At 47.3% G+C, this 27,207-nt stretch overlaps 6 protein-coding genes across 6 annotated transcripts; 2 read left to right on the top strand and 4 right to left on the bottom strand.

Annotated features, from left to right (window-relative positions):
- Positions 1-209: 209 nt before the first annotated feature.
- On the bottom strand, positions 210-1,242 carry nop-1 (Opsin-1; the record flags this gene model as incomplete). Its single annotated transcript, XM_031151858.1, has 3 exons — positions 210-905; positions 985-1,050; positions 1,102-1,242. 3 exons carry the CDS (start codon positions 1,240-1,242, stop codon positions 210-212), a joined length of 903 nt encoding a protein of 300 aa, XP_031002783.1.
- A 1,390-nt stretch (positions 1,243-2,632) lies between these two features.
- On the bottom strand, positions 2,633-4,319 carry apf7_0 (Cytochrome P450 monooxygenase; the record flags this gene model as incomplete). The annotated part of the gene is made up of 3 exons (XM_031151857.1): positions 2,633-3,532; positions 3,574-4,173; positions 4,236-4,319. The coding sequence occupies 3 exons, from the start codon at positions 4,317-4,319 to the stop codon at positions 2,633-2,635; spliced, it is 1,584 nt and encodes a 527-aa protein (XP_031002784.1).
- A 1,145-nt stretch (positions 4,320-5,464) lies between these two features.
- Positions 5,465-6,882, top strand: TVP38_1 (Golgi apparatus membrane protein; the record flags this gene model as incomplete). The annotated part of the gene is made up of 6 exons (XM_031151856.1): positions 5,465-5,787; positions 5,845-6,046; positions 6,101-6,171; positions 6,230-6,369; positions 6,433-6,651; positions 6,686-6,882. The coding sequence occupies 6 exons, from the start codon at positions 5,465-5,467 to the stop codon at positions 6,880-6,882; spliced, it is 1,152 nt and encodes a 383-aa protein (XP_031002781.1).
- A 1,745-nt stretch (positions 6,883-8,627) lies between these two features.
- LHYA1_G006922 (Ceramide glucosyltransferase) lies at positions 8,628-10,360 on the bottom strand (the record flags this gene model as incomplete). The annotated part of the gene is made up of 2 exons (XM_031151855.1): positions 8,628-10,140; positions 10,203-10,360. 2 exons carry the CDS (start codon positions 10,358-10,360, stop codon positions 8,628-8,630), a joined length of 1,671 nt encoding a protein of 556 aa, XP_031002782.1.
- A 3,836-nt stretch (positions 10,361-14,196) lies between these two features.
- On the bottom strand, positions 14,197-20,356 carry LHYA1_G006921 (uncharacterized protein; the record flags this gene model as incomplete). The annotated part of the gene is made up of 2 exons (XM_031151854.1): positions 14,197-20,206; positions 20,259-20,356. 2 exons carry the CDS (start codon positions 20,354-20,356, stop codon positions 14,197-14,199), a joined length of 6,108 nt encoding a protein of 2,035 aa, XP_031002779.1.
- Positions 20,357-25,292: 4,936 nt separating this feature from the next.
- LHYA1_G006920 (60S ribosomal protein) lies at positions 25,293-26,107 on the top strand (the record flags this gene model as incomplete). The annotated part of the gene is made up of 5 exons (XM_031151853.1): positions 25,293-25,311; positions 25,362-25,466; positions 25,532-25,587; positions 25,706-26,042; positions 26,100-26,107. The coding sequence occupies 5 exons, from the start codon at positions 25,293-25,295 to the stop codon at positions 26,105-26,107; spliced, it is 525 nt and encodes a 174-aa protein (XP_031002780.1).
- Positions 26,108-27,207: the final 1,100 nt, after the last annotated feature.

Here is a 27,207-nt window from a genome sequence, read left to right as displayed (position 1 = left end):
AAATCATGCTTTTACAAGGGTTGATTTGAAATGCAGCAAAACCAATATACACCGAGTTCCCAAGCCAGTCTTGCATGATTTCCGATAAAATGATTCCATCAAAGTGCTTCCAAACCCTTATTCCTGTCCTATAATTCTCTTCTCACGCAGTCGGATCTTTCCTCATAAGAATCTCCATCGGCATCTCATGTTCGTTCTTACTCAAACTTTTATGCACCGTCATCCTCGATACGGATAGCACCCTCGTTGCTAAGTCCGTTACTCCACCATCCATCAATACTCTCAGAGCGGTTGGTAGCATGAGCAAAGATAAGCCAGAAACCAAAGACAGGTTTAGCCAGAACATCAAGCACAGCGTAAGCAATAATCTCAGCATCAACGCCCCACGTGCGGGATCCGTCACCAATACCCCAAACAATAGGATACAACGTCCAGAGAACAAGCGTAAAGCCACCAATGGCAGCAAACAACGTGCCGGTCTTGTTATCCTTGGCAGAAACAGCACGACGGCCACCAACAACAAGCTGCCAGACGATAACAAGGTACGCAATGCATGCCATGGCATAGTATCCCCACTTCTGCCCACCGGTGGTGCCAAAGGCCGCGAAGAGACCAGTGAGCACCATGACGAGGTCAGCGACGATAGCGATGATGATACTGGCGCCGTCCAAGCCAGCGAGGAATGCAAGATCCAGGAGGAGGAGAGGGGTGGTCAAGCTCCAGTCGACATAGCGGGCCCAGAAGACTTGGCGGTAGACATACTCGTAGGTGTCAGGGGTGTATTTGTGGGATGTCTTGATGACAGTCTCAGCGAAGGAGTTGCCGTCACCGGTGGCCATGGCGAAGTAGGAAATGGTGGCGAAAAGGGTGATGAAGGTGGTGATGACGTGGAAAAGTCGCTTTTGCTGTTGAACGATTCGGTTAGTGACTGAGGGGGATGTTGTATACGTAGAGGTGGGTGGGGTTTGGGGGACTGGCACTTACAACTGGGACTGACCATGCCAAAAAGGTGAAGCCTAGAGTAGATAGAAGCATGAGGACGAAAACAACCTGGGCTGCGTGTTAGTATTGAGTCGAATGATCGAGGGCAGAAGGTCTTACCCAGAGAGTCTTTCCTCCAGCAGAACCAACTGTCTCGTAGATTGGCTCATTGGGAATGACTGTCGGGATTGGTGCGACGCTCGAAGTTGCTGAGCTGACCTTGGTCTTGAAAGCCTCGATGACTTGGGTGGGATCGATCATGTTTGCGGTATTTGGTTTGTTTGTTTGTTGTTTCTTTCTCTCTTGATTGTTTGGTGTCTTGGTCAAGAGTTGGAAGATGTATGTAAATGAGTTGGGTTGAGGAGAAGATGGGAGAAGAGAGATGTAGAAGAGGCAATGAGGTGAGGTGAGGGGTTCGTAGGTAGGCAACACTCGGTAAAGTAAGCAAGCAAAGTAAGTCATGACGCGGAGCTCACTCGTAGCTTCCAAGCTCAAGCTCCCCTCTCCTCTTCAATCCTACCTTCCTTTGCCAGGTGCTCAACCAATAACCAAGTCTCATGTCCCACACGGTGTTACAGACTGTGTTCTAGACCAATCAGAAGTGGCATTATATGATGCCAATTTTACCTAATGCTACATGTAACTGTGCCTTTGATGTGGGACAGACGGATGTTTAGGAGACAACGTCATGTCAATAATGGAATATCAGGTGGAGTGCAGTGCAGTGCAGTGCACAGGTTTCAATGCATCATAACATACTTGTAAGCGTACTAGAATTAGAATTACAATCCATCATCAATGAATCAAGATAGACATGCAAATGAGATAGAATTTACAACAGAAGTTTAGGTTCAGGTAGGAAGTTGTTGATGTGGCGTGGCGTGGCGTGGCGTGGAGTGGCGTCGAAATGTAACAGGGATTAAATGCCAAGGTTTCAGCCATCGGAAAGTCAAGATTCCCATGCCACATGTTCCCCGCATTCCTGATCTCTACCTCTGCCCACCAGCTGACCAGATATTCGGATGGTAAGATTACATAACTCTATAAGGGATGGAAGCGCAGATTCGTATTCGAACAGATTATCATCTGCTACGTGTTTTCCCTCCCTATTATCTTTTTTCATCTCGTTCGGCTTTTCAACGTCTTCTAAAGATGCTTTTTATGCCTGTTCAAGAAGCGGAAATTACCTGTCCAGGATCGGATGTCCTGTCTACTACTCCGTACAACGAGTACACATACACATACACATACACACACATACAGAGGTTGCAGAATATGCTTTGACTCGGAGGAGCTCATCCAATAGCATTAACAGCTTCCTAGCTGCGTAGATCAACAAGTTTGTACGGCAGCCAGCATGTAATAAGTAAATCCAGTGTTAGCTGAAAAGAGTGAGATATGTCACTGGACCGTCTTCAACTCCGGGGTCACGGGCATGGGCCCCGGGTTGGTCAAGCCCAAAGTTCTATCTCTAGAAATGCAAGAGACAATATTTGCAATCACGAACCAGGCCATGCCACCTCATATTTTGCTGCTATTAACCAAATAACGGCGGTGCATGGATTCTATCCCATGGAATATAGACATTGGCAGCTTTGCAAGCTTCAACTACCTCACCAGCGCCTTCCTCGCCTTCTAGATTGAATTTACCCTACGCACGCTCGCGAAATTGTACAAACGGACCATCCTTCCAACTCGTAAACGAGTCCTTCAACTGATATTCCTCTGTTCTCTGCCTCCCCCACTCAGAATCCGGGCTTCCTTCTCCAATTCTTACACCCTCAGCTGATTTCATGTCATACATAAACACCGCTCTCGCCAAACTCTCAGACAACTCGGTATACGCCAACCCTTTCCCAATACATCCTCTAGGACCAACACTGAAGGGACAAAATGCCGATTGCGCAACTGCGACAGTTTTCTCGGTTACTTCAGAAGAGGAAGCGGCGATCCAACGCTCAGGGTTGAATAGGAATGGTGCGGGGAAATATGCTGGGTTGTGGTGAAGTGTGTAGTGGGGTGTTCCGACTACAGCGCCTTGGGGAACATGCACGCCGTCGATATCAATTCCACCCGCCAGGACTTCGCGGGGAAGCATCCCGCCGACGGGTGGCGAGAGACGCATTCCCTCGTCGAGGACAGCTCGAAGGTATATGCATGAGTTGAGCGCAGGTCCTGACTTGATATCCTCCACTTCCGCAAACGTCGACCGGATCTCATGGGTCAATTTCTCAAGAGTTCGGGGATTGTGAGGGAGATAGAAGAATGCAGAAGCTAGTGCTGTAGATGTTGTGTCTGAGCCAGCGATAATCAAGAGGTTACTCTCGCCCCATAGTTCTTGTGGCGAGAACCCCTTTCCAGTCTCTGGATCCCGTGCGTTCAGAAGGTAGTAGAAGAAGTCTTTCCTGTCCGTCTCAAGTCCAATCTTGCTTCTCTCGCCCGCTTGGGCTTTGCTATATGCCATATACTGCATTCTCATGTTATAGATCTTCCTGAAGAGGACTTTATTCAGACCCAGGGTTTTGATCATAGGATTTGTGCCCAACTTCTCCTGTCAGCTCCAGCAAATAGTTTCAGGGTAGACTTTCTTACAATCAAATGCATATGCGCCGCATTCCCAATCAGATCAATAACATGATGATTCTCCTCATGCTCGAGCATCTCAAACGCCTTCCCGAAACACAAGTCCCCCATGACATCGAAGGTCAGGTAATTACACCAATCCGCCATATTCTGTGGCACACTCCAACCTTTCTCCCCTTTCGTCTCTCCAAGACGAGAACAGAATGTCCTCACGTTTCCCAAAATATACTTCTCCATACTCTTAACCGCGCCATCGGAAAAGGCATGACTTAGCACCCTTCTCTTGCGCGCGTGACTAGCTTTATCAATACTACTGTGCGTGTTGTAGGTATCTTTCGTAGGCGGAAATACGGAATAGAACTGGGATTTCTGGACGTTTGCTCGATGGCCGTATATTGTTTTTAGGGCGGTGTTTGAGTTAAAGGAGAGACTATTTGGGCCGAAACGGACGACGGGACCGTAGGTCTCGTGACAGCGCCAGAACTCGAGATGCCGGTCACCCTTCCAGGCATGGTAGACAGAATGCCAATCTGTTATTTTGGCAAGCAAGGGTCCTGGGTATTTAGAGAGGGGATGGAAGTAGAGGCGGTAGATTGTTAGGAGGATCAACTGTGGGTTGTTAGAAAGCTTTGGAAGGCCAAGGAGATAGAATGCGGTTTCTTAACACTTACATATCCTGAAAATACCGCGAGAGTGCAAGCAAAGAGGGAAAATAAGAGGGCTGTGAGGCCATTTTCCTTACTCGACAAGAACATTTTGAAGTTCTTTTGACAAAAAGCACCTGAGAAGGAATGTAGTACTTGGATTGGACTTATTTTACAAATCACAAGCTGACTATCAACAAAGCCTGAAATTTCCTTGAACGGAAGGAACACGTATGACAAGAAGTAGAAATAACAAAGAACTGTCAGTTTCCAACATGACCTTAAGTACGGTCGGTACACTTATCGTGCTTATGGGGATGTATTATATTGTATGCCGACGCAAGCCGTATGCGTGTTGATAACAAAGCCAACCCCACACTGGACTTTGCGTCATAGCCAATAGACGAAGAGATATAGTGAGATGCGGAGTACGCGGGGTAAGATTCCGCAAAGGCGGAAAATCGGATGAAATACGAAGTATAAAGAAGGTTACCGGTCGTGGACTAGTATCTAATATGGTGTAAGGTAGTCGGCCGACTAACAAGCCGGATCCGGGATCTTTGCCGAGTCATGTGACTGGATAGCCTCTGACATGTGGCTCTGGCCTATTCTGGTTACAAGCCGCTTTTGTTGCATGTCGCACTTTGCAGGTCCATGTCTCGTAGGAGAGTCGATCCGGCTTGAATTAGCCGTCAGGTTATGATGTCTGTGCATATAACACACTGAATTGGAGTAAAGTCTCAACCGCCAGTAAGATCTATATTGAAGTATTTTACATGACACTGTTTAAGCCTACATTCTAGCTATTGGATATAACTAACTCTTTGCATGTATAATATCTGGTTTCGTGTTTCGCTTTTAGACATTATAGTGCTTACTAAGAGAAAGCCGTCGTCGGTAGGGTAACTTTAGCTTCTCGGAGTGTCCAGATAAGGCACCCTACCTATGAAACGCTCAACGTATATAGTTTTAATTACACATAATCCAAGTTCAATACGTATAAATATTATGAATGCAAGTGCGTCAAAAAGGTGGTAACTGTCTTCTCTTACGACTCATACATACTCGGTATATATTTACATTCCACAGTCCCGATAGTCGACATTTCTAAAATTAGAATACGCAGTATACGGGCGTAGCGCAGTCACGGGCCAAACCTAAACACAGCGACACTCAGTTTCATTTAAAGAAAACAACAACACAACACAACAATACCACCTCACCAACCTCACCAAGCTCACATCACATCTCCAACTATGGACCGGAGTCACAACATCAGTGATTATCCAGAAGCCGCGGCCGTCAGTCACACGCCCCAAGAACAGGACCTCGGAGCCGCGCCCCGTCAATATGCGCCCTACCAACCCGCCCCATCGGCCCCAGACCCCTTCGACGCCTCAATCCCCGAACACCTAGATTCGACTCACCAGTTCCACCACCAGTATGATCACTCGCGAGACTTCCCACCACCGCCGACGACGATGCAACCCGAACCGTTTAGGAAGAGTAAATGGAAGGACAAGTCGTCCTCGCTGCTGAACAAGAAATTGAGTAAGAAATGGCAGCGGAGACTTTACTGGTTTGTCACGTGCCTCTATTTAAGTAACCCTCCTCTCTGACACGATATGGCGTATAGGATGGTGCCTCTTGGTATCCTGACCGTTGTGTTCTCTGTGTTATTTGAGGTTTATAAAAAGGATTTCGAGCGCTGGGTTAAACCGCTGACGGACTGGCTCCGGGACAGGGAGGCGTGGTCCTGGACACTGCCTACACTTATTTTGGTGATTCTTAGTTTTCCGCCGTTGTTTGGGCATGAGATTGTGCAGCTTATTGTTGGTGTAAGTTCTGAGTTAGGAGTCAAGTTTGGATTGATGAACTGATGGCGCTGATAGCTGACGTATCCGCTTGGCGTTGCTATCGGGATTGCGTGTGCGGGTGCTGTTCTTGGAGAAGCGGCATGTTTGTGAGTCTCTAGCCTGTTCATGCAGAGTTCATGGCGAGAGGAACTAACTTTGCGCCAGTGTTGCCTTCAAGTATTTGTTCACCGAGTACGTTCACAAGAAAATCGACCAACAAGTCAAGTGGGCAGCCATTGCTAGAGTCACCCAGGAAGCTGGATTTCGTGGTGTGTTGGTAATCCGATACAGCATTGTTCCCCCACGTAAGTATTGTTATTTCCACAGCTGCCTGTGTGAGCGACGACTGACAACGTATCTATTTACAGATCTTGCGAATCCTCTATTTTCATGCACAGGCATGAAATTTTGGGTCTACATGGCTACCGTGTTCCTTTCCCTCCCTAAATCCATGGTCTTCGTAGCACTCGGATCACCCAGCTCCGAGGGCTCGAAAGCCGCGAAATGGGGAAAGGTAGTTGCGATAGGTATCGTAGTGATAATCAGCGGCAAGTCACCTTTTCTCGCAATGCCATCCATCATTGTGTGTGATATCTTACTAATGTCTGTACGTCTCTGCAGTATTCGCCAGCTGGTGGATCCGCAAGAAGCTGATTGTTGCTACGAGGGAGATCAAAGCGGAGCGGGGAGTAACCGGCGGTGAAGACGAAGAGTACCAGATGTTGACTCCGCCTACACGTTCAGATGGAGATGAGACGTCATATCATGGTGTAGAAAGTACAGCGCCGAGTACTTATGAGGTGGCTGCGACGAGATAGACTAGGATGTGTAATGATAACGAGGTCACGGAGCAGCTTTGCATTCAGTTTGTGGGATATGGAATATACCCGGATTTTCAGCACGTAGCGATTTATTATTATGCACTTAGCACTGCTTATTATGGCACACACTAGACTTTTTCCTACTAAGGAATTTGAGAAACGTATTATAGCCTCTGGAAGCTAATTTCCTCTTCCGGGTCTTCTCCCTCCGCCTCCACTCTTTCCATTCATAGGTTTCCTTCTTGAAAGTATCTTCCCTTTTCTTTTCCTTGTCAACTACTCGCACGTCTCAGTATCGCTACATCACATGTATGGATGATAGTGCAAGGCACCTACCTACCTACCTACCTACCTACCTTTCTCGTTGCTTTCGAGGGCCAGGTCATATTCTTGCGTAATGCTATTCCTCCACTCATCGACATCAGCTTTTTTCAGCCCCTTGGCTTGTTTCTCTCCTCATTTTCCTCCACTTCTTCATTCCTTAACCTTCCCCTTCCCCTTACCCTCACCATCCCCTTTATGTTCGTCTTTTTCTTTGGCGGCCCCGACACGCATATCCTCACACGCCACCTCTTCCCACCTTTCCCACCAAATCTGCACTGGAAACAACGCCGCCACACCTGTAGAATGGGTTTAGACTCGCTATATACACCACTCCAGGCACTTCCTTATACGCTAGCATAGAGCGTGGTGTTTTCTTCGTCGCGGCGGCGGAAGTGCAGGTGGTGGGTGTGGAAAATAGGCAGGGTAGGCGTGTAGGGTTGGGGTTCGTATTCCCCTTCATCTGAAACCAGACAATCTTACTTAGTTTCCCTTGTACCTAGTAGCGTAATGAGAAGAGATGGAAGTTTGAGAATGGATAGGGTAAGTAAGTCGATAGGAGAGAAAGCGAAAGGAATACCATTACAGCCCATCCTAGCATGCCAATAAAAACCACCCTCTGCACTCCATTCCCAAGCCGACCATGGCTCCGGGTGTTGTGGGGATTTCGGGGTATTGAGTTTGATCTCGGCGGTGGAAAAGGGTTTTGATATCGAGGTTAAGCTTAAGCTTAGCTTTTTGGACTCTATTCTTGACATTTCTAGAACAGGACAGACACTTTGCAAGAGAAAATCTAGATCTGGACGCAACGTTGAAAAACGGAATGTTCGGAGTTATAGTGAACGCAATGGGGTGCGAGGGGACAAGCTGACATCACAGATATAACATAACAAATCCTTTTACCCCACAATGTTCATCGATTATGCAAATTTTTCCCAAACGGATCTCTGGGTGCTCAATTGGCCAATAGAGAATATAAAGGCTGCGCAGGGAAAGCTTAGTTGAAGCAGCTGCTTGCCACGCAGGACTACATACTGCTATGCTGCCCAACTTCTCCTCGCCGTTGAGCGTTAGAAAGCGTGTTTAGAGCGGAGTTTGTGACAAGGGTGAACAGTTTGCACGAGGTGGACAAGGCAGACAAGAAGTTTTTGAGAGTGAGGAGCTAATGAGATAAGGGGTATGTTTAATTCAGGAACATGATTTGGTCCGGGAGGGTCCAATACCTCGATTGCCTCAATGCGGTAGGACGGATTGAAGCAATACACGTAGCTTAGATCAATGGAAGTATCGCCTTATATGAGCACTGCCCAAAGCAGAAACCGCAGGTAGGTAAAGTAGTAATAGATAGCACAGGAGAAGAAGAAGAAAAGAAGTGGCGGCAATATCAATTCATCAGGCATTAGTCTATCGGGGTATTCGTATCAGTCAACTCTATCTTTACTTCGTGAGCGCATATTCTCTGGCTCAAGAGTAAGCGTCTTCTGCAAACTTTTGATTTCGACGACTCGCATATCCAGGCCGACGCGAAATTTCTTGCCTCGCCACATAACGGTCGTTCCACCTAGGCAGGCCCAAGACCAGATTGGAAGAGCGAGGAACTCGCGACCGAGCCATGCAGAGATCCATTCGCCGATCGATCTTCTCGACTGTCTACCAGGAGGCTTTGCGAAGGAGGGTGTGTCCTCGTCCAGCTCGATTGACGCACCGGAATGGAGTTTGGCATAGATTAAAGAATCCACGAGCATCCATGTCAATGCACTTGCTATCCAAGAGATAAAGAAAGCAACCCATGTTTGGGGGACTCCAAGTTTTTCGTGAAACCATGGTAAGGTTGTAAATGCAAAGGCTCCGTAGGCGGAACATAAAATGGGTTCAACTCCAGGCTCTACAAAAGTAGCTAGGGTGACGGTCCATTTTCTAACGCGGAGCCATCGAACTCTCCTTGCAATGTATTCCCGTACTGACATGCCTGCCATGGGCTGGATAGCTAAGTCGCCGAAGACCAGTCCATGCTTGTAGAATTTCGTTCCAGCCTTCTCCTCCTCGACCTTCTTTCGCCAAAGTAAATCTCCAATCAAGTGATCCTCGCATATATTTTCAGAGAAGAAGTCAATCCCGGGCGAGTAGGAAGAGGCTCCAGACGTCAAGTAGTCTAGATGCGACCGTCTGAACATATTCGACTTTCCCACGATGCAGGGAGCAATTGACACAGTGTTGATTGCTGTGTAGAATTTTGCGTGTGATGATGCCATGAACATTTCCTCCAGGCGTCCACCACCAATTCGGAGCACCGTGTCAAGATGCGACTCGTCTTTGGGCGGGGAGGATATATCGTATGCGGAGGAGCTAGTAGATGAGACTTCTTGGTCTTCTTCATGGCGGAGTAGACCTCTCGACTCTTCATCTACACTTGCGCCGACACTGTCCACAACAAGTGGCAGCTGATGGACAAACTTGTAAGGTATAGTTTTTGTCCCATCCGCCTTGTACCCGCAGAGCTTGTCCACCATCCGTCCAGCTACGCCTTTCCCAATCCAAACATTGCAGTCAATGACCCAGATGATATCTCCTTTAGCTTCCCTGTATCCTCTGCTCATGTTCCTGATCTTGGGATTAGGTCCCAAATTCGTTGTCTCTCCGCCATGGCCAGCTAGATTGGGATCTTCTTCCTCCACGAATATTTTGGCATCGAAGCGTGGGAAGTCTGCCAGCAGACGTTGTAACACGGGAAAGGCAGGATCGCTAGATGACGCTACACAGAAGTAGATTGTCAACTTCTCCAGAGGGTATACTTGTCGAAATGTAGCAGCGAGGCATTCGTAGAGCTGTGGCTCAAGTCCCTTAACAGGTCGAAGTATAGTAATAAGTGGGACATTTTCTATCGGCAAGGTGGGAGAGACGGCTGGCTTTGGCTTAGAGGAGTAGTATCGGTATCTAAGGAAGAGAGTATCAGCTTGAAGATGCTCCACGAAGTGGCATTTCGCGTATAAACATACAACTGGGCGGAACCAATTCCTTGGACTAGCACGATGAAGAAGTACCAAATACCACAGGCCAGGGCGATGCCAAAGATCCATGTCTCCATAACATTCCGTTCTGCGATTTTTACTGCTCGCACAGTAGCCGCAACAGATTTCAGAGAGTCGATTGTCATACGGATGTAGTTGGCTTGGTGTCTGCCACATTCGAGAAATCGTGAGAGAATATGAAAGGTTTTAAGTTGTCCCACCAAATCACGTGTGGTAGATAGAGCTCGTAAATTCAAAGCCTCAAGTTATGGGTCACTCAAGTATTAGAAACAGACATTATGACCTTTCCTATATGTTCACTTCTCGCAACTACTTCAGGTTGTGCTGGGCTGGAGGCTGGGTAAGCTCCCCTCTGCTCTTTCACTTAGTGCTCCAGGAAATTCCGGGACACCAAAAGGAAACAAGGCGGTTTTGTCGAATTATACAAAACAATCTTGGAAAACCAGGAACTGTTTATTCCCATAGGATTATGATTACTTTGTCTTCAGAGATATATTTGTATCAAGAGAAAGCCTCTACTTGGATGACTTTTGCATTGCCATTCATTCGCCCTGAAAAACATAGAACTAGACTAGCTGCAGCCCGCAGGTCGGTGCATGAGCGGCCGCGTCACATGCACACATCGGGATTTCCCGCAACAAATCTTTTTCTCGAGGCATAGAAAAGCAACTCCTTCCCTCATCAGACCATTCTTCTCGCAAACTTCTTTCAACACCTTTAGAAAAGATCCTGTTTAGCTGTAAGTATATCCCTATTTCTATTTCATGACATGGATAGAGGCTACGACAGCCCAGCTTGCGGTGATGACACCATTAGATGCTTAGGAGATTGACTCTGACTTTATGTCCTTCTTCAATGCTGGCTCAATTCTCTTCGAGAAGACTACAACGGTATCTGAGCATTGCTCAAAACATTCAGCTGTACAGAAGACGAGGAAAACAATAATCTGAACCTTGGTTGCTGACACCTGCGATACCTAGAAAGCTCGACATGACTCCACGGTAGTATTGCTCTCACCATGGCAGATACCGCGCCAACCGCGACCATTGACCTTTCGACTTCCCTAGCTGATGTAGCTGATGCGTCCCCAGCTCCATCGACAGATAGCGTAAAGACCTTGCCAAAGCCAAGATATAATGGCCCTTCTAAATTTCAGCAACTGAATAAATTATACGCTCTTCCAGCCCCGCTCCGAACCTTCCCACTCCCCACCTTTGTACCTCACAATCCTCTTTCCCTTTTCCACATCCTCTACGTATGGCTTCGGCAGACAGTCGGATCAGAGTCAACACATTTCGATCCACCATATGAAGGATGGTATTCTCCAGAAACCCGCTCCGTCCACGTCACAGATGCCCGGTCGATCCGAGGGCTGTGGGAGCAGGGATTTTATGGAAAAGGAAGTTTAAGTCGAAGTGAACCAAGTTGGATGACACGGGAGAAGACTCGACGAGGGATCAAGGAGAAAGCTACGAGTGAAGAGAACACGGCGAAACGGCGGCTGGAGCGGCAACAGGTCAAGTGGGAAAGGGCACGAAAGGAGAGGGAAGCTATTGATCAAAAACGATCAGAAGAAGCAGAAGCAGAATCAATTATTTGTGGTGAAGAGCCTCCTGATGAAGTATCATCGGTGGCAGAAGTGATCGAGACTGATCCTCTCCCAAACGGGCTTGAGAAGACGATCGGTAGCAACTCTTCAAACACAGATTTACTCAAAGAGAGTGTTACTGTAGTTTTGAATGGCTCTACCAAGCCCGCTCTAGCCCAAACCAAATATATTGTTTCTCCTGTTGGCCCTCTAGAGCTTCTGTCACTTCCCAATTCTTCGCTCGATTCGGGTATTGATTTGGAAGATACGAATGAAAGTCTCACAGAACCTCACATATCTCGTGGCAATGCTGTCTTGGGATTGATAGTGCAGCAGGAATTAACGCCCTCTGCACCTGTCGGTCCACTTGAACTCTTGGCCTTGCCAAATTCAGTCGCCCTGACTTTGCCACTGGAGACAATTGAAAGCAACAGTCACCTGGAAATCCCAGTATTCAACGAAAGAGTTGTAGACACTGTCGCGGTTGATCTAAAGACCAATGGCAATACATCGGGCTCTAAAGAGCTTCTACCCAATGGACCTGATGTCGTGGAGGAGTCTCTCTTCTCCTCAGATCCGTCCGAAACTAGCGACGACACAAACAATGGATCAAGCCAGTCAGACGAAACAGTCCATGGCAACACCACGCCCAATAGCTCTGCCCTCGCCAACCCTCTGCTCGGTAGAAAACGCGCAAAGAGCGTCCGGTTCTCCCCAACCGTGGAAAAGAACACCTTCCTCCAATCCGAACCACCCCATCCGGAACAAGGCCTACTAGCCGTCACCGTCTCAGAAGACCCATCATTCCCCGCCATCAAAAATCAAGAACACACCCAACTCACCCTCGAAGAAGCATTCTTCCTCTCCTACGCCCTCGGCGCCCTCACTATCCTCTCCCCAACCACCAAAGCCCCCATCCCAACACAAGATCTCTTCTACCTCTTCCGCGCATCCTCATACTTCCCACCACGGCCCAACCCAGCCTTAAGGCCCGATGATCCATTCATGATAAACTACGTCGTGTACCACCACTTCCGCTCCCTAGGCTGGGTACCACGGTCCGGCATAAAATTTTCCTGCGATCTCATGCTCTACAACCGCGGACCCGTCTTCGACCATGCGGAATTCGGCATAATTATTCTACCGAGTTATAGTGATGCGTATTGGCGGAGCGATGCCTCGCTCAAGGCTTACGTGGATGGGAAGGAGAGAAGGACGTGGCATTGGATGAATTGTATCAATCGAGTCATCACGCAGGTCAAGAAGACGCTTATTCTTGTCTATGTGGATATTCCGGCTCCATTGAATGTGGAGGAGGAGGAAGCGTTGGGTGTGCATGGGATATTGGGCCGGTATAAGATTAGAGAAGTGGTTTTGAAGCGCTTTTCGGCGAATAGGATGAGGGATTGAGGAAGGATATTTTGTATGATATACGTGTTTAGATATCCATGATGGAATTGGAAAGTCAATTCAGGAACTACTTTTATGTGCTTGTGTTTCTCTTCTTCCTTATATACCCTTGGATTGACTGTAGAAGCTCCACATACGGGAACTACTCATCGATAGGATGCTTTTGATTTTTCCTTCTCTGTCCATTTATCAGGATATTGGCCTTCAAACTTGACAAAGCCTAGACGTAAGGTAACTGAGAGTACAAGGTGCTCCGTAGCTACGCAGTTTAGCGTATAATTATAAAATCTAACGTAAATAATGCAGTTTTCAAGGTATCAAGATTCCGAGAAAGCTATGCTATTCCACCTAAATAGATAAAGAGTATTTATACGCAAAGCTTTAAGCAAGCTTATATAGTGGAGGACTTTTATTAGGCCAGCCGAAAGAAGTTCTCGGAGCCATAGTGCCCCATGCAGGCAGGCCACTACAGCTTCCGACAGCCTCTGAAACTATACATCTCCCATGCTAAACTGCTAGCGTTCCTTCACTATTCCCATTTACTAAGGTAGTAGTCCAGCTAAGCCATCTGAGTAATGGTGCCTCATTTCCATAGACAAATGGCGCTGCTGGTATAGATAGCTCTGCGACGCGAAGTGGCACTGTTTATTTCTCTGATTTGGATGGGGGTAGATAGAGTTGTGCGTTTTTGAATAGTACTAGTGGTGATTAAATTTTTCCTTGGGTAATATCATTATACCTAGGTGCACGGATTGTTGAGAACTGTGACAAGCCAGCACATACTCAAGAGGGTTTTAATAAAAGTAACAGCTACAGCTAATTCGACTCGCTAAACGCTATTCATAAAGTCATAAAGGAGCAACCGGTTTCCCATCCTCCCTTCCATCCAATAATGTCCATCCCATGTTCCCCGTCAACAATAAAATGTAGTAATTACAAGAATCCACCCAGAAGAAATGCACACTAAGTAGCCTCCACGCCCTCTTCAAACAACACCATCCCGTCTGGATTCTCGCCTGGACTCTCCAGCTCAGTTTCATCATGAGAACCATCTGCACTACCCGTCCACTCAGTCCCCTCATCAATCACACTTTCGCTCATTCCCGTGCCAGTAGTACCAGTCAAGATTGTCGTACCCCTACTACTACGTCTCATAGTCTCATCGTCGCTTCCTTCCCCACCATCACTATGATCGTCATCTTCCTCGCTCTCCTTAAGAGCAAGGTTCTCCTTGTTCAAATCGCCATATTTATTGTTCAAAGAGCCAGCCCAGCTAGATTTTCTGAAGGCTCCGGAGCCGCCAGCGGCTTTGACGCTATGGCTGCGCTTCATGCCTCCCGTGGGTACGTTGTGGGTGATTTGGTTGAGAGAGAGGATTCGTCTGCCGTTAGCTGCGCCAGCGGGATTTTTGATGGGAACGCTGACCATGGCGCGGTTGCCGTTCATTGCCATACTGACTGCGCTTTGTGTTGTGTATGAGGCTCGTGAAGTGGTGACTGAAGATACGGATCCGGTGGTTGAGGTGGCATGGCTGGGAACGCGCTTCCTGCTCATTGCATCTCGGCCTTTGTTGGACTTAGAGATGAGTACTGCACGAGAATGATCAATCACGCCTTCGAGAATGCGGCGTTCAAGTCCTTCGGCTCGTGCTTCCATCGCATGAAGTTCCTCCCGTCGTATCCGCAATGCAGTCTCAAGACTTGACACATCAGCTGAAAGGCGCATCTTTTGGTGTGCAAGATCGTCCTGCTCATTCTTGAGAACGATTACAGACTCCTTCAGGTGTTCCTCCTCTTCGCGAAGGCCAACTACAGTAGCCTCAACTAGTTCCTTCTGTGCAAGACGCTTCTCTAGTGTAATTGTAGCAGCCTCAACAGCCTTCTCCCTATCTTCATGATCATCAGCAATGCGCTGTGTCTGCGCCGATACGAATTCGGAAACTTCAGCTGCAGTTTGCAACACCTGTTGATGTATCTTGTCAAGCATATCTAGCTGAGCGAACGATTTTCCAGCAACATGCATGTGGTCAACGAGTTTATCTAGCTTCTCGTGAACAGGGCTATCGTCATACTTTTCCTGGACAGGAGGAGCCTCCTTGAGAAGAGGTGTTTCATCTTGTGGAGGAGGAATAGGTATCTCAGCAATCTTCTCCTGGATCTCTGTAGTAGATGTCTTAGAATGCTCATAGTGCTGACCAACAATGAGAAGAACGTCCTTGATGGATTCGAGAATCTTGGGGTGATATTCCTTGACATGACCATCCACTCCTTCAATGGCACTGGCAGTCTTGAAAACTTCGTCCCTGGTCAGTCGATGTTCTGTTTTGGTTTCGGCATGATTCTCCTCAATTCGAGTAAAAGTCTCTTCGACTTTGTGGAAAACAGTCTTCGAAGCTTCGTCCATCTTCTCAACTGAGTCGCCAAAACTACTGCCTAAAGTGTCTATGAGTAGTTTCAACTCTTCGGCTACTGCTTTTGTCCCTAATACAGCAGCTTCAGCCTCAGCGTTCTTCTCCTCGCCGAGCTTTGCCTTGGCTTCAGCCGCTAGTAGAGCATCGTCGTACTTTGTCATTAATTCGTTGAACCTTTCGTCGATCTTGGCTGTCAGGGTCTCCTGTGTCTCCTGGAACTTCTCATCTGCCTCAAGCTTGGTGCCGACAACCCCAGCATTCGACTTCTCAAATTCCTCCTTCATCATGTCAAACAAATTTTGGATATCATCTGATACGCCCGCGTTTTGTTCGATCGAGTCACCCATACCCTCAAGAAGTTTGCCTAAAGTCTCGACACTAGTGGATCCCTCGTCGAGCTTCTCCTTGATAGTATCTTTGAATTCTTCTAGAAAGCTTTTGATCTCCGTCACTCGCTCGCTAACTCCAACAGTCTCTGCCTGTCGTTCTTCGAAAGATTTTGCATTGGTTTCGGCGTGGGTCTCAATCCGGCCCTTGAACTCCTTGACCATCTCCCCAAGATTTTTGACATCATCTTTTGATGCTAGAGCGGCAACATCCGGCAAAAGCATTTGCTCAATGACAGTCTTGACATCTAGGCAAACTGCTTCGACCGCCTCGATATCGGTCTTGGTTACTTTTTCAACATCCTCCGACTCCTTCACTGCACGCTCCTTCATCTCTTCAAGGCCTGCAATCACATCGCGAACCAGAAGTTCGATGGTGTTGACCTCTTCCTTTTTAGAAACGTCTTCCAGGTGGATTTTAAGCTCATCGACGCCTTCTTTGGTTTCGTGAATAAGAACCCCAACAGCATCAAGGTGATCTTTCTTCACAGCTTGCTCTGGGTCCATCTCGTCTAGTTTGGCTTTGGTGTTTCGAAGAAGAGTCTCGATGGCCTCTATATCCTCCTTTTTAATACCAGATTCATCCACAGGCTGCTCCCGATTCAACATGTCTGCCACTGATTCTTGTACATTGGCTAGTTTCTCCTCGACGCTAATTATATCTTCTTTAGACAAGGATCCTGGCGCGGGCTCTGCAGCAGGCGGTGGCATAGATTCCATAGCTTCAACTTTCATTCTCAGCTGAGTGATCAAGACTTCCAGATTCTGAATGTCCTTTTGCTTCAAGCCTTCTGCGGCAACGATTGCCGTGTCGGTTATTTCTGCGATAGCTCGCTCGCCATTGCCGTTCTCTCGGAGACGGTCAATGTCGGCTCGTACTCCCTCTAGACCTTCCTTCAAGGCGTCCAAGATTTCGTAATTGACAGTCATGTCGATGGGCTTGTTGTTGATTTTCTCGACCTCAGCACGGAGCCCAGTTAAGCCATCTTGGAGTGCGTCGAGAATTTCCCCTGTACCGGAGAGAACGCTCTCATTGCTGTCGCGAGGTCTCTCAATATCCGCACGAAGATTGTCGAGACCTTCTCTTAAGACGTCTAATATCTCGTCTTTACTGTCGCGAGGTCTATCAATATTCGCATGCAGACTGTCGAGACCTTCTCTTAAGGCGTCCAATATCTCGTCTTTCTCTACGCTAGCTCCTCCACGAACAAGTGAGCCAGCCAGCGTCTCCCGAAGATGTTCCAATTCGCCTTGAACAGCTTCCATTGAGCTATCAGATTCTTTGGATAATAAAGATTCAATATCGGCACGGAGAGAAGTGAAGCTTTCTCGCATGCCGTCCAAGATCTCATCCTTGCCAGTCACATCGGCAGCTCGGTCGACATAACTCTCGATATCGGTGCGCAGCTTTTCAAGTCCGTCCTTCGTTGCATCCAGAACTTGCTCTGTGTCTCTTCCATGAGCCGAGACGTTTTGCTTCGACTCATCCGATACCGCTTTGAACTCTGTACGCATTGCTTCCATCACCTCTTCCAATCGCTCTATGATCTGTTCTCCGTGAGGACCCATCTGCAGAGGCGCATCTTCAAGGCCGGCTTTGACGGCAACGAACACATCATCGCGAGTCAACCCTTCACCAGCAACCTCTCGACTAAGAGCTGTCGTATTCGCCGCAAAGTCAAACTTATTAAGGCTCTCTGTGATAGCATTAAAGATGTCATCGCGCGTTAATCCCTCACCACCATCTCGACTCGCAGTTGCTGTATTTGCCGCGAAGTCGAACATATTGAGACTCTCTGTGATAGCATTAAACATGTCATCACGGGTTAAACTTTCGCTACGGATATCTCGACTGACAGTTGTCGTATTTGCTGTAAAGTCAAACTTATTAAGAGCCTCTGTGATAGCATCGAGCATGTCGTCGCGAGTCAAACTTTCACTGTTGATATCTCGACTCGCAGCTGCTGTATTTGCCGCGAAGTCGAACATATGAAGACCCTCTGTGACAGCATCAAGCATATCGTCACGAGTCACTTCGGGTTCTCGCGGCTCTGGTAGAGGAGCGGATGGGAATTCGAATTCTTCCAGGCATTCCCGCACTGCATCAAGAATCTCTTCGCGTGAGAGACTGGCTTCCGTCTCTACCTGTGGAGGGGAGAAATGCTTCAAGCCTTCGACAACAGCTTTGAAGACCTCTTCTCTACTAGCTCCTCCAATGTCTCGAGAAGTGTCTTGGGGAGCGTATTGCTGAATTCCTTCCTTCAAACAAGCCAGCAATTCGTCCCGTTCAAGTCCAAAATTTTGGATCTCGATATCTGGCTTGTAGTTTTCCCAAGCCTCTCTGACGGCCTCAACAATGTCTTCTTTGGCCAAGGCAGGTGTTGCGGAGTCACGATCCTTATCGTTGATTGCAGCGCGCATGGCCTGGTAGATTTCACCATAATCGACCGTATTTCGTGAAGCTACGGATGAGGAAGATTGGCGACGATTTTCCTGCATGATGCGGTCCATGTGTTGCTCCAACTCCTTTAATCCTTCTTGAATGATGTGAGTGACTTTTTCATTTTCGATAGTAGCGCCTTTTGCAGCAGAGAGGTTCTTAACATTGGCCTGGTCAGACGCTTTTCGGGCTTCGTCCAATTGGCGGCAAATCTCCCGACTCATGCCCATAACTTCTCCGCGAAGATCACGAACAAGAGCTTTCACTTCTGCGGTAAGGCCGCCTCCTTGTGCAACGCTATCTTTCACTGTACGGATGATCTTCAGAACATCTTCGTTGATTATTTCGGAAGCTCGTGCCGATTTAGGACCTCTGTTCTCTTTATTTGCTCCTGGTCCAAGAAGAGCTTCGACTCGCTGGGTCATAGGTGCGGATCTTTGTTGGTCGAAATCCAATTCTAATGGAGGCGACTCTCCGAAGCTGAAGTTTCGAGGCCTAGAATTTCCAGCGCCCCCGCCGTGATGTGTCACCAGTTCTTGCGAGGTGCTGTTTTCTTTGATAAACTGTACCAAATCCTCGAGTTTTTTCGCAGTAGACATCCCTTCGCGAGTCAATCTGTCTGCAACTTCAGTCAGCCTACTCACGAGGTTATCCTGCCCATCCTTGGTTCCCATCTCGCGGAGGATCTTCTCGAGTAGCGCAATACTAACGACTGGGCCATCGGCATTGAACGAAGAGGGGCTGGTGATCGAGTCTCTATCAAGGGATGCTGAGAAGCTTGTTGGGCTAGGAAATCGTGGAAGACTTATTTTCCCTCTAGATCCGGGAGAATTGTGCGCCTTGTTGTCTAGATACAGTGCAGCGTTCGGTCCATAAATCGAGCTTGTATTTCTTGAGCCAGACTCGCTCAGATTGTTGGCAAGATCTCTTAGACTCTTCCGAATGTCCTCGTCACGCGCATTTGTGGCTTCCTTCAGACTGACTAGATCTGTGGCATTATCCTTGCTTCTTCGACTAAGTTGAGCCATCTCTCGTTGTAAACCTGTAGCAATACTGGTAAGGCTCAAGATCTGTGTTGAAATCGCGTCGAACGTTTGCGGGGAGCGAACCAGCGCATTTGATCCGTTTGTGACATTTGATAGTGGAGCATCCACATCTCTACTTGCCATATGTTGTAATGCCAACATCGTAGCCGACTGTGGAGGCGTATTTTCGCCGAGAATGCTCTGTGGTGGTCTTCTCAAGGAAGGTCTCAAAGTTGGTATATCCCTAATTGGTACTTCGCAAGCTGGAGTAGGTGTTGAAGATCTACTCCCTTCCTTCTCTGGTGATTTTTCGGGCGATTTCTCGGGCGACCTCTCTAGAGATCTCCCTTCTGAAAAGAAGTCCTTGTTGGTATGTGGAGTCGTTGGCCGGTTTGTACTCTTTTCTGGTGATGGCGTAGGCGAGCCAAATGTAGAGCCTGCTTCTATGAAGCTACTCAAGTCTCGCACGTTTCCCGTTTGTAGTGACTGCATACGTTTATGAGCAGCTCCCTTAATCAGAGAGCGTTCTGGTGATCCCTCAAGTCGTTTCGGTGGGGGATTTGTGATATAATTGCTTTCCCGAGCCTTCTCCGTGAGCGCAGCGTGTGCAGATTTTATAGCGGATGAAGTATTAGGTCGTGATGCAACGCTCGGCGAGGAGGGGTTCATAGGTAATGGAGGAGGTGCGCGATCAGGATCAGAGCTGTCCCACCTGGAAAGTCAAGGATTAGCATGTTGCGCTGCGAAGGCGTAGAAATACTCACATGGGAATAATTGCTCGGGCACCATCTGACGAAGCTGAATGCTGGTGTTTCAAAAGTCTCTCGCTATCGCGCGAGTTATCACGTTCTGTGGAAGGCATGGTGGTGAAGATACAGTTGGTGTGGAATGCGGAATGGAATGTTGTGTCTGGTACAGTGGGCCAGGTGCTTGCAACCATGAGAGAAGACCTCAAGCTATGAGGCTGAGGAAGGTTGAAATCATGCAAAACGATGCTGTTCAAGGGTTGAGATATCCTGGGATATGGGCTTCAGAAAATCATTCTCTGTAGGTACCTATAAGTATTGTTTACTTTGGGACCTAAGTAAACAACACAACGCCAACACTACGGCCAAGCCACTAACGTTTGCTCCGATTTTAGCGCACCGGATGCCTGGACGGACCGAAATGTGAGCCCCGCCCGCCCCGCCCCGCTCCTTTAGATCCTTCTCCTCTCTTGCCATCCATCTTCTCTCCTTGCAATACATTGAATTGAAAGTGTCTAATTCTATATAAATTCATTGTTTTTGTTTAACTGATAGGTAACTTTTGATAATTGGTCTCTTGGAAACGATTTTGAATAATCATTACCCAGTTCAGGTTAGAATTGTACATTTCAACAGAGTTCCGTTTTTCTTGATCCTCGAGTTCATCAAGCGCCGTAGTCAAGTGTCATTTCATGGCAAGCAGTCACTTTCCTTACTCGTATTTACAGTATCAATAAGGTCGACTTTTCAAACGAAGTTTTAATCCTAAAGAAGAGCGGTCAAGTGTTGCGAGAGGGCAGCGGGGTCTGCTGTGGCATCCCGCACGCAGTACAGAACAAATTTCAGACGAATGCAATTCTTCACTAGCAGTTGGTTACACCAGACGAGGCTATGGGACATTGCATGATGTCCAATGGCACCAAAAAATTGCTGACAAGTACGCCTCATTTTGCAAAGAGGCTTGCATCACCCCGCGCAATGTATTTGTTCTGGCTATCGTGCAGTGCCCACGCCCCCAATAATGTACATGAAGCATGTGAGAACGTATTTACCCGTTATAAACGCAACACCGGCAGTCTTGCCACTGGTGGATATACTCTGAGATCCAGTGATGCGGCGACACGTCAGGCATCTCAATCGGTAGCCGTCTCGATGCTTCGAGATTGTGTTACTGGACAAACAGTGAGCAGGGGGTTCGGTGGTGTGAAAGAGGCACCAACTGTAGGGTATGTACCGTCACTAATGTTGATCTTGTTGCCGGGGTCCATCTGAAGTGCCTCAGTGCTTTGTATAATGATGAAGAACAATGTTCAATATTTGGCCTACTTAACCGACCAACCCGCCAACAACTCCCTCATTTTCATCCGAAATCTGCACAATCTCAGAAAAGGTTAGATTTACTGATTTTTCTTTCGTGAGCTGAATGTCAACCCCTAATCATACCTTCTCCATTGACAAGAATCGCGAGCTCTCACCACATGAGGCACGGATAGGATCAATCAAGAAGCGGCTGGTAAATACTTTTGGGAACAAGAATAGCCTTAAGAGGAAGGGCCTTTCAACAGCATTACAAGTAACTAAGCCTTTGATTTACTTCTGTCGAATCGAAGTATACCACAGTGTGATGACGGACATTGCGGCTGATGTGTTATGCTACAAAATAGGAATATTTACCAGACATGGGTCCCAGAAACAACCGTCAACGAACTGAAGCCAATGGAGGTTGGGAGGGTAGCGAAGCGGATGAATCCCACAATGGCAGCGGCCAACAAGATGGTGCAGGGGATCATCTCAGCAACAATGGTCATGCAAGTACCAACACCAACGGCAGAAGATCTCGCCCAAGCCAGGGCAGCTCACCGCATCATGAACATCAAAGTGGTCTTGGCCCATGGACTCAAGCAGTCAGTGAGACGGTTCAAACTATGGATGCGCTTCAACGAGCGATCAGAGCCCTTCAACATCAGTTTACGTTGCATAAGAATAATCTTGACACGATGGATGAGACCAGAAATAGGCTCAATCAGTTAGAGCAAGAATGCATAGATAAAGATGAAGATATTCGCAATAAGGGAATCACGATTACCATCTTGAAGAGCATGGACCAGGAGGCAAATACTGATATTGAGCGCAAACAGGCAGAGATTGCGCGAGAAAGAGAGTTACTAGATCAAGATATCGCAAAGCAAAAGAAAAGAGCTTCGCTTGCAGCGGAAGAAGAAAAGCGAAAGCTAGAAGATGAATTGAAGACGCGTTCGGCACAACTGGAAAAAATTATGAAGAATCGCACGAAGGAGCTAGAAGATGGGTTCAAAAAGCAGGCTGCTGAGAACAACAAGAGAGTGACTAGTCTCGAGAGTGAGAGGGAGCAGCTCGGGAAGACCGTGGAAGATTCAAAGAGAGCCATGGAATTACAGATGAGAGAGTTGAAGAAGGTTACGGAGCAATGCGAAGTGCTAGAGATAGCCAAGAATACCTTCAAAAAAGAAAAGAAGACTGTTGAGAAAGAGTTAGAAATGATGAAGAAGGAATTTTCCTTGAACTCCAAGTCGGTGGATTACTTGTAAGTACTTCATCCCTGATCACAGCACATCAGGAGAATGTAACATCATACTAACAAAGATCAGCCAGCAGGGGTTCGAGGACATTCGTGGTCGCATTGAAAAAATATCTTGGAAATACTTCAATGATCTCGAGGGAAAGGTACCCTTTACTTTTCTCTGATTTCGGCCAGCTTTTGTACTGACACACGATCAGGACCTAGAGAAGGTGCATAAAAATTTGGTTAAAGCAGATGGCGTCTTTGCATCGGTCCCGATCGATGACTCCGAAGACTCCCGCAAACTCCGCGCTGCACATGCTCAGCATATCATTTCAAGTGCAATGTGCGAATACATCTGGCAACCTTTCCGCTCGGAGCTCACCCTGTCTCAGCCGACGTTGAGTGATCTCCTCGGTAAAATATCAGATGAACTCGACGTTTCCGGTTACGGTGGACGAGCAGCACATGTTTGGAAAGCTCTAACAATGCGAGCTCTTCAGTCACTACCCAGAAGCACTCTCACGGGGAGTCTGGGGCCCAAGGAGTCCAATTGCTCCGTTCCACCCAGCAGGACTGAAAGTGTTGTCTCCAGACTTCTCTCCGTCCTCTCTCCACTTGTCAATTCGTCTGAAGTTGAGAGTCTTCGAAAAGATGTCCGTGAACTTTCTGATTCGGCCATTGAACTTTGGAATGATACCCAGACTGGCCAATTGGAGGTTCAGGTAAACTCGTTGTTGGAACATACGCACCGAGAAGAGTGGCGATCTAAGGAGTTTGATCCGGCATCTCCAAATAACGAAGAACCAAAATTGGACGTGGTCTCTAAAACCCACCCTCGGACCTTCACTCTATTCCCTGAGATTATAGCCCTAGAAGTGGTTGATCCAGTAGTTAACGACACCGACCTACCCGGAAGCTGGCCGAAAGAGTCTGAGCAGATCCCTCGTATGGCAAAGACACGCATCTATCCTGGGAAAGGACTACCTGAGAGTTCACCACTGGTAATCCGAGGAAAAGAGGCGCAGAAGGAAAAGGATGAGTATATGCAAGAAGCTGTTAAGAACTTGAAGAAACAGTTTTACAGTAAAGAGAGTAATAGGAGAGACTCGATGGCGAGTAACATGTCCGGACCGTCGAGTCCGAGTGAGCGGTGGAGAAAGGAGGGGGCCATGAAGTTTCAAGAGAAGTAGGATATTTTTATGTTTTAAAGTGGTAGGTATCTTCTTTTAGCGCTTCGCAGCTGCGTTGTGTTTCGTTCTGTCGTTTGAAGAATTTGATCTCGGTCCTATTGATGGTGTTGATGGTGAACTTGTGGAAATTGTTGGATTGGCCTTGATGTCCTAGCGCTCAAGAGTTCTCGCTAAAGCGCCTCTGGAGGTGGAGAAAAACTTTAATCAAGCAAACTCCGGAAGTAATCGCGTGTTGATTCAAATAGCTGCGAACCTCTGGAATATGTGGTCACGTGCTTACTACGCGACGTATCTGGCATTAAAACAGGATAGATTTCCCCAAAACCAAAATTTGGATGGCATCAGTCTGACCCAAGATATTGCTATACTAAACGCTCGGAAGCCTCGGCCTTAGTGGCAGAATGAAAGATGAAGTAAGGGCGATGAAGAAGGTTCGATCACGGTATCTGTTCGCAGTCAAATACTATACATTTACTTTGAGCAAGTATTGATTCCTTCGGTCTAATCTCTATCCTCATCTCCCGATTCATTCATGAACAGAGGGCGGGATATTCATGACCTCCTAACACTTTACTTCTTCTACCTTGGTATACTTGATATCCAACAGCACTTACAATTGCACCATGTCCGACATCAAGGTGGTAAGTCCGACAAGAATGGATTTGAAAAGCACAATTACGCATCTTGCATCAGTCTAAAAGACCATTGTTCAACATGTATTGAAATTGAGTAGTCGCAGCACAGAATGAAATGCTGGTAGAGAGAGATATAAATTTGATTGAAGTAATATATTTCTTATACACAAAAAGGCAGGGCTTCATTGATGCCCAGCTGAAAGCCTTCGACGTCCATGTGAGCAACATGATCCAGCACCTCTCGGTCATTGGAGAGTATCAAGGAAATATGAGTGCCTCCATTCATCCCCTGAGCTTCACTTGAAAGGTTGGGGAACGGACCGAGGGCAACCGACATCATGTTGTAAAATTCAAGCCTCTGATCGCAAGTCAAGTATGCCCAGCCAATGGCAAGCTTCAGATCATGCCATAAGAACTTCCGAGGCTGTCGGTGTCAAAACATGAGCATCTGAAATGACGGAAATGTTACCAGTTAAAACAATGTGAGCCAATTAGCCAAGGTGAAATGCTGTTTCGTTGGTGCGAATCTCGAAAAGCCGGATCAGACTAAGTAAATATCTGTCAAGTTAGAACCATAAGGTTAAGCCTCAAGCATGTTTAGCAGCGAGGGTGATGATAGCCTTCAAGCCTAGTTTTGTGATCAAAATAATACTTGATAGAAAGATATTTGTGAGAGAGAGAATCGATGTTGAGAGTCGTTGTTGGTACGTACCGAAAAGTGCTGGAATCACGTGTTTCCACTAGGCCAATCTAGGATTAGACCGCCGCACACTGGATTCTTCAGAATTTCCACTCCCCAATTTTCGTGGAGAGCAACACCACGACGAAAAACCAACAACTCCGACAGTCGCCATGAAGTGTAAGTATAGGACGCTTCCAAATCAGTTTACAATTGATCAGCAGTACTGACCCCATTATTCACAGTCCTCAAGGTCGGCCGTGTTGCCATCATCACCAGGGGCAGATATGCCGGAAAGAAGGTAAATACTCACCACCCACGATCGCGCACCCGAACATATAAGATTTAAGACACCGAGCTGGGCGCAAGGAGATGGATATGGGAATTGCTTAAAGACAGCGCTGATGGAGAAATTGCAGGTCGTGATCATTCAACCCCAAGACACCGGCAACAAGAGCCACCCATACCCTCACGCATTGGTCGCCGGTATCGAGCGCTACCCATCGCAAATCACCCGCCGCATGTCAAAAGCCCGTCAAGCCAAGCGCAGCAAGGTTAAGCCGTTCATCAAGGTCATCAACTACAACCATCTGATGCCCACACGTTACACCTTGGAGTTGGAGGGATTGAAGGGAGTTGTGACTGCCGATACTTTCAAGGAGGTTTCCCAGCGAGAGGATGCGAAGAAGACCGTCAAGAAGGCTTTGGAGGAGAGATACACGTCCGGAAAGAACAGATGGTTCTTCACTCCTCTCCGTAAGTTTTTCGGAGTTCTGGAATTAGGGTTTCTAGGCAAACGCTAACTTTTTTTAGGATTTTGAAAGGTTCTTCTGTCTTCCTGGGTTGGGATGGGGTGTCATGGCTTTAGTCGCATAGTCGCATAACGAGCTAAAGGAATGCTACATTTGACCACTGGAATTATGCTACGACTTTCTAGAACACGAATTTATACTGTGAATGTGATCTACGATTGTTAACGAAATGCCCAACGGATGTGCCGAAGATGGTCGCGTGGGAGGACAAGTTTGCATTCTAGACGATGACGAATTTTGGATGTCGAAAGAGATCCTAGAGACTCTGGTGCCAAGTGGACCTCTAGCAGAGCTAACTACCCAGTCGTCTACCCCTAATTTTATACATTGTTTCATTTGCTTCTGCCTCTACTCCTAAAAATGCATTACGAAATTTGTTCTGGGCCCAGGTCTTGATGTGTAACCCACCTTGAGATACCTTTGTCAAAGATATTGCGCTACGCCTTAGATAACTGTTGCATCTCCTATCCTTACCACTGCGCTTCCTCTAGCGTGTATGAGAGAGCTGTTATTGATATGTAGGGTCTAAATCTATGTAGCTATTCGACCATTTACGTGCGTTGGAATAAAGGATGCCCAATGGGTTTAGAGGTGGGCGAGGAGGTATAGATGCAGAGAGAGTCATGCAGATGTCTCTCAGGGGAAAAAATCCGACTCCTTTACCACCCTACGTTCAGGTGCGTTGCCTCTTTGAACCTTGACCCCTGCTTTAGAACACACTCCCACAAGCTCCCTTATCATCTACATGCGCTTTTGATTGAATCGTCAACACATGACCTATAGAGACTAGGGACGCATCCTCTCACAATTCTCCTGTCCGCTTTGGTTGATTATTTCCTTATTTCAGTCCAAGCTACATTCTCCGCTACATATTTCAACAACCATTTCATGCCATACAAAAAGGCTCAAGAATCAACATCTCCAATGCTCCGAAATCCAGCTGCTAAAGCCCCGTCAAATTGCAATAAAAAACCAGTATTAGCTCAATAATGACAATCTGGAAATGGCATTGCTCCCACGTCTAACTGAACCGATAGCCGGAAAATGGACAGCCTTCTGCTTTTTAACCCCCCCCCCCCTTCCCCGGCCCCCATTATGACAGCGCTGGG

The sequence above is a fragment of the Lachnellula hyalina genome, assembly GCF_007821495.1.
Source record: "Lachnellula hyalina strain CBS 185.66 chromosome Unknown contig00151, whole genome shotgun sequence".
NCBI lineage: Eukaryota > Fungi > Ascomycota > Leotiomycetes > Helotiales > Lachnaceae > Lachnellula > Lachnellula hyalina.
This window is presented reverse-complemented; position numbering and strand designations above follow the sequence as displayed.